Below are 10,500 nucleotides of genomic sequence, written 5' to 3' on the forward strand. Positions count from 1 at the left end.
ATTATAAGTGCACAAGATTTTTGTCATGTGGACAGGACATGGCGTTCCAAGTTGTTTTTCCTGATGTAGAACAGAAATCAGTTCTTGTCACCATTTTTTGGAAACAAGGTGAATTTCAGTCATCCAGTCTTTGAGAATAATTTTTCTTTTTCTGTTTAGGGTTGATGTCAGCAAGCTGCAGAGTCACTGCAGTAAACTTGAGTCACTCTTGTCCTCCATGAACCATAATGAGGCTTTGAAACATGGTTTATTCTCCTGCTTGAAATGTCATTTATTAAAGGGAAAGCTGTACTTTTATTTCACTTAATGTATTTAGGCTATCGTATCTGTACAGTCTAATGAAACATAAAAACTTTGCAGGCACAGTTTATTTTCTGTGGTTGGAGAAACATCTCCTTGACATCTGCTTCATCATTTCACGTCTTCATGTATCTTGCTCCAGGAGGAAACAGTAAAATTAATATAATGTGACCAAAACAAATCACGAGGAAGAAAACTGCACAGACAAAAAAGGGCATGGCAGTTCTTTAAGAGATTCAACGTTATGTTGTTTCTGTTATTGTGTCCACCCTCTGTGCCTCACATGTCAATGCATGAAAGGTTTATTTTTTATTTAACACATTTCATACACAAGAGAATTCAAAGTGCAAATGACTATGAGCACAGAAATAATAATATTAAAAATAACAGCAAGACTAAAAGAAGCACGTGGAAGTAATAGAATAATAAAATACAACAAATTAGATTTAAAAAAAACATAACACATCCTCATAAAACAAGAAAATAAAACAAAAAACAGTACGATAAAATAAGATTATATAAAATGCACGCATAAGCAATAAATAGCATGTATCACACACAAGGTATTGTTCATTAAACTGAAGCATGACACTGGATAAAAACACAAAAAGTTAACTTTTTTTTTTTTTTCCATTGTGTGCTATGTTGAGTTGCAGCCACGTGATTCACTAATACTGAGACAGCTGTCCTTGTTAAGACATTGCAGTGACTTCCATTCATTGTGGATAGCCTTACCTAAACTCTAACCCTAGCTTAACCTCTGAGCCAAAAGTTTTTCTTTGCGTTTTGGCCCCAGGTAACTAGTCTTTAGTTTGAAATTTGTCCCTAAACGCAGCCTGTGACGACAACACACGGAGGGACACTGACACGGACAGTACGGGGGGGCGTGGTCATCCACACCGGCAGCTCCAGCAGGGACTGTCAGCCTCCTTGTCGCCGCAGTGATGACATGGCAGTGGGGTGGAGATGAGCACACAAACCGTAGGCTAAACACATTACAACACTTTGTCGTTGGTTTGTTGTTGTTTTTTTTTCTTCGTCGTTGATTGTTTATCTGCTTTGCCTCAGTAACTCCAGCGTTTTACATCCGAAAGTTTTCTCTCTTTTTTTTTTTAAACTCGCAGACGTCAAGTTTTTTCATGAAGACGGTAACGATGATACAACCTGTGCAGACTGAGTTTTTAGTGGGTTTTTTTTTCTATGTTTACATTACTAAAATCGTATTGAGCTTCTAATATTTACTTTTGACATAACTTTTACTTCTTTTATTATTAATATTGGCGTTTATAGTGCGTATTTAGTTTGCTTTGAAATCTTATTTTGCGGTGACATTATCTCAAAAATAAGGACTTAGGAGCTTTTATTTGTTCTTAAAGTGGCAAAAGATTACAAGTATTGCTTGGTATTTTAATTATTCGCCTCCATACATGACTTCAGACCTACCGTCACTGGCCAAACCCTCTGCATTTTGCAACTTTTTTTCATGCGGAATCCATAATTGGAGACCTCACTGTGCCAGCCATTTAACGCGCGCGCTCAACCGGATTAGTGATGCAGCACGAGCGCCTGCTCAAAGTTTTGGTGATCGGTGATCTCGGAGTCGGCAAGACGTCCATCATAAAGCGCTACGTGCACCAGGTCTTCTCTCAACATTACCGCGCCACCATCGGAGTCGACTTCGCCCTCAAAGTGCTCAACTGGGATCACAAGACGGTGGTGCGGCTGCAGCTGTGGGACATTGCCGGTGCGTAAAAAAAAGTGGTGCTGTGTGTGTGTGTGTGTGTGTGTGTGTGTGTGTGTGTGTGTGTGTGTGTGTGTGTGTGTGTGTGGTGTGTGTGTGTGTGTGTGTGTGTGTGTGGTGGGAGATGAAATATGAATGAGCTGTTACACCTCGTGGAAGTAGTTATATAAACCACCGGTGTTTAAAGAGCAGCTTATTTGCATGGTCAAATACCACTTCACTTGCTCAGGTGACAATGATATCACACTGTAAAGCTCACTGCTTATCCAGGTAAAACAATAATGTGGAAACTGGGTTAGGCTCATCTTAAATAGTGCCAAGACTAGACTTACATAATTCAAGAAAGTCAGATATGATCAGCTGCTATTTGTAGAATATGTTGTAGATTTTTGTCATAATGTTCATGGTTTCATATGTGTAATATAGGCTTTATATTATAAAGCATATTTTGTATTATTACAACTCTTTTATTGTATTGTCAGTCATTATCTGCTTATACACCATTTTTTGGGTGTCCACAGGTGCAAATGGTTCTGCATACAACTACAAATATATTGCAAATATTTTTGGTTTGGTAATAATTGGTTTGCTTTTGCAGTCAGAATGTATTTAGAGATATCTTAAATTTGAATTTTAATAAGGCAGAATGTAATCAGATATCTTAAATTAGAGCTTTGACCCATCATTGTGGATATTCTTATGTTGACGATCTTTAAAATGTCAGCCATAGCAAAGCGGCAAATACAAGTCAACCAAGACGCAAAAACCCTAAAAGTATATTGAGTAATCTGCAGTTCCTCAGTTTCACATCTTGCTGACACATCCAACCATGATGATGCATGATATGGCAAGTCCCCGCCTGAAAATGTGGTTAACCTCCATTTCTGCAGAGGTTGTTGTTGATGTTGAAGTTACCCTCTTATACACAGCTCTTTGTTTTCAGCTTTCAGCTTTTCAACCATCATGTCTCTCTACTTGCACATCATTTGATTGCACATACTTTTGGAAGTACTTCTCTTCCTCGTCCCTCGGCCGTCTCTCTCACAAGCACATTAAAGTATGTTGTAGTTTATCTTTCACCTCTTCTCGTTGAGCCTGTGGCTGTTGAGCAACTCGACAGCTGATAAGCGCCGTCATTTACATGAAGAAGTCCGGCTCAGGCCGTTAGACAGCTGGACTTTAGACTAGCAACCAGGGATGATTTCACACAGCATGAAGACTTTTAAACAGGGGCACACACACACACACACACACACACACACACACACACACACACACACACAGAGAATTGGCAGATTATCTCTGTTAGTGTGTGAAAGCAGTAATTGCATCAGTGTTTTGTGTGTATGATTGAGTGTTTATCTGGATGAAGTGAAGTTTCTGCTCCCTCATCCAGTACGCCCCCTACACACAACAGTCAACACAAGGTGACAAGAGGCAATTAGCAAGTACTGTTGATTTTGATTAAAATTTTCAACACCATACATCACAGAGTACTTTACAAATATTTAAATTCCCTCACTAAAACAAGACAAAAACATCAATCAAACTTAAGTTATGACATTGTTTTGTAGCCCAACCTTAAAGTTAGCTTCAATTAGGGCTTAAATGGCTATCAATGCATGCTGTACGTCTTTACTTGCTACAAGCTAATTGTCTTTAAGATCTAATGCAAAACTTCCATTTGAAATCCAGCAATTTAGCCTGAAGCGAGGTTAACTTCCAGGTTGGTCTTTGTGATCACTGGGCTGCTCTTTTGCAATAAACAGCATCGTTACAGAATAATTGTAGAGCGTTAATACCGTCAACCTCGAAGTTAGCAAAACAGTATTTGAAGAACTAATGAAGCTGTGTGTTGCTTTTATTTTAGTACTTTGTCTAAGCCCTTAGAGCGATGCTCTCTCCAGAAAGTTAGTATAGAAGTTGACCAAAACCTTGGTCACTATTGGCCTTGAACTTTTGACCTTATACTGTTAGCACTGATCAGATGTTGTTTAGAGAGTCTCACACTCACTCTTGGCGAGTGAAAGACAAAGATGGTATCTGCAGTTAGGAGACGGCTCTCAGACCTTTGTGTGTGTTCAGTGTTTGAGCATGTAAGTTTTTTGTATCAGCTGTTTGTAGGTCATGTGCAGTGTGTGTGTTTGTGTGTGTGTGTACATACGTGTGTGTGTATGTGTGTGTGTGTATCAGATGTTCTCTTGCTGATTCACCACTATATTAGGATCATGTGGAGGAACTTAGCTTCCAGGATAGAGACTTATTCATATATTCAGTTACACACACACAAACACACACACACACACACACACACACACACACGCACGCACACACACACAGGGTCATGCATGCACATGTACTTACATGCAACAAAAGATGTATTTTCCTGAATGCATACAACAAAATTTTAACTTACAACTCTTTTCTGCATTCTGGTAGATTTTCTGACTCAGTCATTACACTAGTATCATTACTGTTTGTCATTTACCAATCAGTTAGGATGCTCGCACAGCATTGGGGTAGAAATAAAGCTCATAGAGAATCATGAGAAGAGTCTCTGTTTGCTTGTTTGTAATTTTCCTGGAAAATTCTAAACATAACGTGACACATTTTCCATCCAAAGCCATCGGCTGCTCCTCTGTCGGATGTCACTGTTTCCCAAACTGAAACTCTAAACGTGTCAGACACGGAGCCTTAGCAAAAGCAATTAAACTGCCTTAAACACACAGTCACAGCGTGAGCCGTCTGACCTTAAAACAGACGTTTGTTCCTGCAGTTTTGGTGTAAAGTCACCCACAGCCTTCATTAATTTCAGAGCTCTGACCTCATCCCCGGATAATTCTGCTCTCTGAGCTAACAGCAGGTTTCCCTCTTGAGATAATGAACACTGTCTTCCCATTACTTTTGCGATTTGTGCAGTTTTAGGCACAAAAACAACTTTTCATGTTGATATCCTCGTACGCTCTCAGTCATTTTGGGTTGTTTTCTGCCCCATGCCTGCGTGCACATCTGACTGATGATGAAATCTGTCTACTCGTTAGCTAAATACGTGTTTCACAGATTATAATATGTAACTGTAATAAGGATGCAAAGCAGCAGTGTGAAAAACAGCAACAGTGATAGTTTCCCTTCAAAAAACATGCCGAATTACATGTTAAACACAGGATTAAAACTTGTTATAATAAGACATTTTCACTGTTTTCTGACATTTTATAGACAAAATGATTACTTGTTTAAACTGATGAAACAATAGGCAGATTAATCAATTAAATAATCATTAGCTGCAGATTTAAATCCTCAGCTTGAAGGTAAACTATGCTGCAAATGAAGAGTTCATGTCTGCAATATAAATCTCTTAATGAAGTCACTTTGAGGGCAGGACAGTGTGACAGACTCACTGCAGTTTCCCATGTCTCTATTTTAAGTTGGTCTGTACTAATCAAGTTTAGCTTCGAGCTAAGAATATTCTCAGGTATCTTATTAAGTTTTGTGAAGGGCTCTGGTGTTGCAGCGCAGCAACAAAGTCACGTGACTTTAGAAAAAAATTGTCTGTAAAATGGTTGAAGTCACTTACCTCTGATCACATTCGTGGTTGTGCAATTCGACTTTCTCTTGATCATGTCTAAGTAAGAAAAGCCCTGTGCAGGAGTAACTCAGCTCCTGGAAACTCTATTAACACTGTCATCTCTTCTGTTTTCTTCAGGGCAGGAACGCTACGGCAACATGACCCGCGTGTACTACAGAGAGGCCGTGGGGGCCCTTGTTGTCTTCGACATGACCAGACTATCCACGTTTCAGGCCATCCTCAAGTGGAAAGGAGACCTGGACTCAAAGGTAAATCTGTTGGAGGGAGCAAAGATTAAAACAAGACAAGAGAAGGAAAAGAGGGAAGGAACGAGGTAGAAAGAGACTAGAGAAAGAAGTGAATGATGGTTTAAAGAACAAATATATCGCAAGCATAATTGTTTTAATTTTAAGTGAAGAGAATATCTACTCTCTAATTCATTTTACAGCAAGCCAGTATCATTGAAGCAACATTACACTGTAAAACTACCTACGAAAGCTGCAAGGAGTGAGAGTTTTTGTCATAAAACTTTGCTGGAATATTCCTTTAATCTCTAATGCTGTCTGCCTTCTCAAAGTTTTTTGTGTCTGCATTTTGCTTCCACTTGTATGGTCTACTTCTGCTTCAGTCATGACTCGCCACATTACCCAGAAGGTCTTTTAATAACCTCAACAGACCAAGTGTCAACTTGCTTCACTCCAGGTTGTTAAGTTAGCTTGTGCATTGTTTAGATGTTTTTATTTCTCTTATAGGATTTTATACAGTTGTTTTTTCTTATGCACCAAATTTGAAAATGCAGCAATATTTCAAATGATCACGACTGAAATTTGACTGAAAGGGCAAATCGTACAACGACAACAACAGTCAAAAGACGCAGCAACGACTGTAGTACAGACACAAAAAGGAGACGTCAAGAGATGTAAGAGCAGGGGTCCTGTTTGGGTTTAGGGGGTAGAAGCATCCAGCCCATGATGCTTTTAGAGGGAATCTGCTCCCCTCCCTCAAAGACACTTCAGCCTCACTGAGAACACGACTAATGGTGCATTCAGTTGCTCCTCCTCGACTCATAAAGTCAAAAATTTCAATGTTTATCATCAAGAAGCTACCTTCAAATAGCCGATAATGATACCTGGGTTCCCAGTACAATTTACAGGTTAGTTTAAAAATACAATAAACAACTAGCAATCATTGTGCTAGGGCGATAATGATAATAACATTATTTATATAGCACCTTTCAAAACAAGGTGCTTTATATTAAAAGCAAAAAATTGAAGTAGTAAAATCCAAGACATATATCTAATTCAAGATAAATAATTTAATCAATTACCGAAAATATACTAGTTAAGAAAAAGCCATCAGATAAAATAAAGTTTTAAGAGGAGATTTAAAAGAGGACACTGAGTTTGCCTGCCTGATATCTTCCATCAGGAATTTTACAGCTGAAGGCCTGGTCACTTTTAGTGACAAGTCAGGATTTAGGAACCATTAGTCCGACCCTGCTAAAGAATCAGAACTCAATAGTAAATTAAAAGGTGACTGCGAATAGATCCCTGGGGGACACCACAAAAGAGAGGAGCATGAAGAGCAACCAATGAAGAGCCACATCCTTGATGGCTGATTAAGACATCGAGGTCCTCTGGGCCAAAGACTGAGCTGAGAAGAAGGAGAATTAATGTGGAGCATCAGCATAAAGCAGCAAGTCAAGTATTTGCCATCGACTGATGCCCACCTTAGCCAAACCACTTGCACCTGGTAAATACAACGTGGTCATGGGATATTTCTCATCTTTATGATTCGATGAGGTTATCCAAACGTTCCATTAAACAACTGACCAGCACACAGTGGATTATTGGATACTGAAAGCTGCATTTCTTGGCCTCATCCATAGGGGGCCTTTGCAACGGAACAGCATTGTCTCATCTATCTTCCCTCTGGTTCTGTCAGGTCGCTCTGAGCAATGGGAGACCGGTTCCCGCCGTTCTATTGGCCAATAAGTGTGACCAGCGTCGTCACGGTCTGTGCCCCAAACTGCCCAAACTGGAGAACTTTTCCAGGGAGTACGGATTTGTCGGCTGGTACGAAACCTCTGCCAAGGTGAGACCTGACTTTGATTTTGTTCCGCGTGTCTTCAAAAATCACTTATGTGGAACACAAATATTGTTTTAAACAGTGAACTCTCTCTGTTCCTGTCACCCTCGCTCTTGTCTCCTCTTATTTTCTTCTGCAAACATATCTGACAGCACATTTTCTCTGCCCATTGCTTATTAGCCTTATGTCTCACCCGCTCCTCCAAAAATTCAATTAGTTGTTCTTTATTTTTCTATATTTACTCTGGTCTCTCCTTCTCTCCTTTCTGTACACCTTCACTCTTCTCTGGCTCCATCAGTGTCTGGGTTTTACTTTTAACTTAAAGGACCTGCTGCTGGTATGGTCATCTTTTTGGCACACAGGAGGTGCCACATTTACACATACAATAAAAGAATAAAAACAAAACTTCATCCTGAAGAAAGTTGGACTCAGTAAAGGACGTCTAAGAACTAATTTAGGCCAAGTGTCCGGTTAAATGTCATTTATTCATATTACTTTGGACTTCAAAATTCATTTGCCTCCCTCTGGTTGCCATTTGTAGCTGCCAACAAGTTAAAAAGATCTGTGGACAAGGGATTGTATTGTGGTACATCTGCTCTGTTTGGTTGATTAGATTTTATTTATCTACTTATTCAATTCATCTATATTTGAAAGCTGCAAGCTGGAAGGATAGTTTTTCACAGCTTGCAGTGAAAAGCCTTTTTTTGTGCTCAATCTCTGCTTTCGCTGTATCTTCCCTTTCTGCCTCTGAAGTGTTGACTTGATCTTTGTGACATCTCCTCTTCCTCCATCTCCCTTGTTTCCTTCTCTCTACCTTTATCATCCCCCTCTAACCCTTTCCCTTCAACCTCTCTCTCCAGGACAACACCAACATTGATGCAGCCATCACGTGTTTGGTGAAAAATATCATTACTGTGGAGGAGGAAAGAGCTTTGAGCGAAGCGACCAACGCCGCCTCTAAAAACGAACCGGAGGGCAGCGTCCTCGTTCTGCCTCGCTTCGATTACAACGTGAAAGAGAAAGGACTCGGTGGATGTTCAGGATGTTCTTCGCTTAAACCTAGAGACAGAGACAACGACTGAATGAGGGAGGAAAGGGATGGGTCTGAACCAAAAGACTGGAAGGAGACAGAGAGAGGAGTGTGGAGATTACTTTGTTGAATAATTAATATGCTGTAACTTAGAGTTGCATCCTCTCCCTCTGCCTTCACAAATGCATTTCGTCAGAGGAAACAGTTTAACAGTTCAGGATTTAAAAATGTAAAATGAGAAGATTTGCAAATCATGAATTTACTTTATTTTTATAACAGAAATTGAGTCAAAATTTGTTCCATCCTCACAAAAAGTCTTTTATTTTGAAAACCTTTTGATAAAACAATTTATGTGTTTGGAAGAAAAAGTGACACCTGCAACAGAAAAGTTTTTATAAATTAACTAAAATTAATTTGTCAAGTTCACAGCAACATATTATAACACACAATACATTCATGAAAGAATTTGATTTCTTCTTTCATAATGACATATTGGAATTCAATACCGTCACTTGTGAATAACAGATTGCCTGAACATTTTGAAGGTCTTGGTTTTGTTTTGATGCTTTTGTTGGAGCAGAACACACAGCAGATGCTATTGTTCTTTAGACGTGAGAAAAACAGCATCTGTTTCATTTAAAAGGCAAAAATCCTTTTTTAAAGGATTTTGTTTTTAAATGAAATGCTAATTACTTTATCTAGCTGTACTTGTCATGGCACAGCTACTCCATTCATGCTTTATATAAGATCGTTTAAATTAGGTTTGCTTTGTATCTAGAATATAAATTAACTGTATTTAACTGCAACAAGATGGTTTGATGAGTTTCACACCCGCTCAGGCCAAAGTGTTAAGTTTGTCCAAGTTTAACTGTGTTTCTACTTAAAGGTGATCATTACTAGCTGTGAGAATGCAGTTTTGTATTTTTAAACAAGATTATATGTGTGTTTTATCTGTGGCACAAGTCAGTATTTTTCCCTTTCTCTTCCTCATCATCTCCCTCGCTGCCTGACTTTGTCTCGGATGTTTGTCACTGATATTATTTTGTTGATGTCATCAGTGAAAAATGCAAACCATGCATTTGCATAATGTTTAAACAGCAGCTTCTGTTGAGTTACAGAGGATCAGCTGAGAATTTAAAGTCACCTTTTGACCACTAGTGGCCCTATACAGCAATTTTTTTTATGGGCGGGTTGGCATTTTGTGTAATCTCGAGCCTCATGAGGAAGCATGTACAAACACAAGGGTGACAATACATAATCCTGCATACTTCAGATGGCGATAAATAATTGAAATGCTTGGCAGTATTGCACCAAGAAACTTCCAAATGTGACAGTGAGAGGCCAATGCACCGAAGAAGACAGTGAGCTAATGTGAGCAGTGCTGGTTTAAAGACATCGTAGCTTTAATACACATGATGTGGTTTTGTCCAATAAATGTGTTTGTTTTTAAAGTGGTGATGGTTATCTTCAATTTCCAGGAGATGGCACTCCTTTATGTGTTCTGCCACAGCGGCAGTATCTGTTCATGCTAGCTATCACCCTAGCTACGTCATGCTAGTTTTTAGCCATGCCAAATCTTGACTTAGGGCTGGCGACGTTGGTCTGTGTGTCGGTCCACCTCGTTGGTCTAGAATCTTATCAGCTTGCCATAAAATTCTGTTTTTAAATATTCCTCTAGCGCCATCATTAGGTCAGATTTTTAACTGGCCCATACTTTGGTTTATGACTAATAACTATGCAAAACTATGACATTCTCATCACCTTCTGATGTACTTT

At 39.2% G+C, this 10,500-nt stretch overlaps 1 protein-coding gene across 1 annotated transcript; it reads left to right on the plus strand.

The window, feature by feature from the left end:
- The first annotated feature begins 1,178 nt into the window (after positions 1 to 1,178).
- Positions 1,179 to 10,178, plus strand: zgc:162171 (uncharacterized protein LOC565931 homolog). The gene is made up of 4 exons (XM_056369904.1): positions 1,179 to 2,044; positions 5,745 to 5,875; positions 7,551 to 7,700; positions 8,555 to 10,178. Exons 1-4 carry the CDS (start codon positions 1,852 to 1,854, stop codon positions 8,774 to 8,776), a joined length of 696 nt encoding a protein of 231 aa, XP_056225879.1. The 5' UTR covers positions 1,179 to 1,851; the 3' UTR covers positions 8,777 to 10,178.
- The last annotated feature ends 322 nt before the right edge of the window (positions 10,179 to 10,500 follow it).

The sequence above is a fragment of the Seriola aureovittata genome, chromosome 23, assembly GCF_021018895.1.
Source record: "Seriola aureovittata isolate HTS-2021-v1 ecotype China chromosome 23, ASM2101889v1, whole genome shotgun sequence".
NCBI classification, from domain to species: domain Eukaryota; kingdom Metazoa; phylum Chordata; class Actinopteri; order Carangiformes; family Carangidae; genus Seriola; species Seriola aureovittata.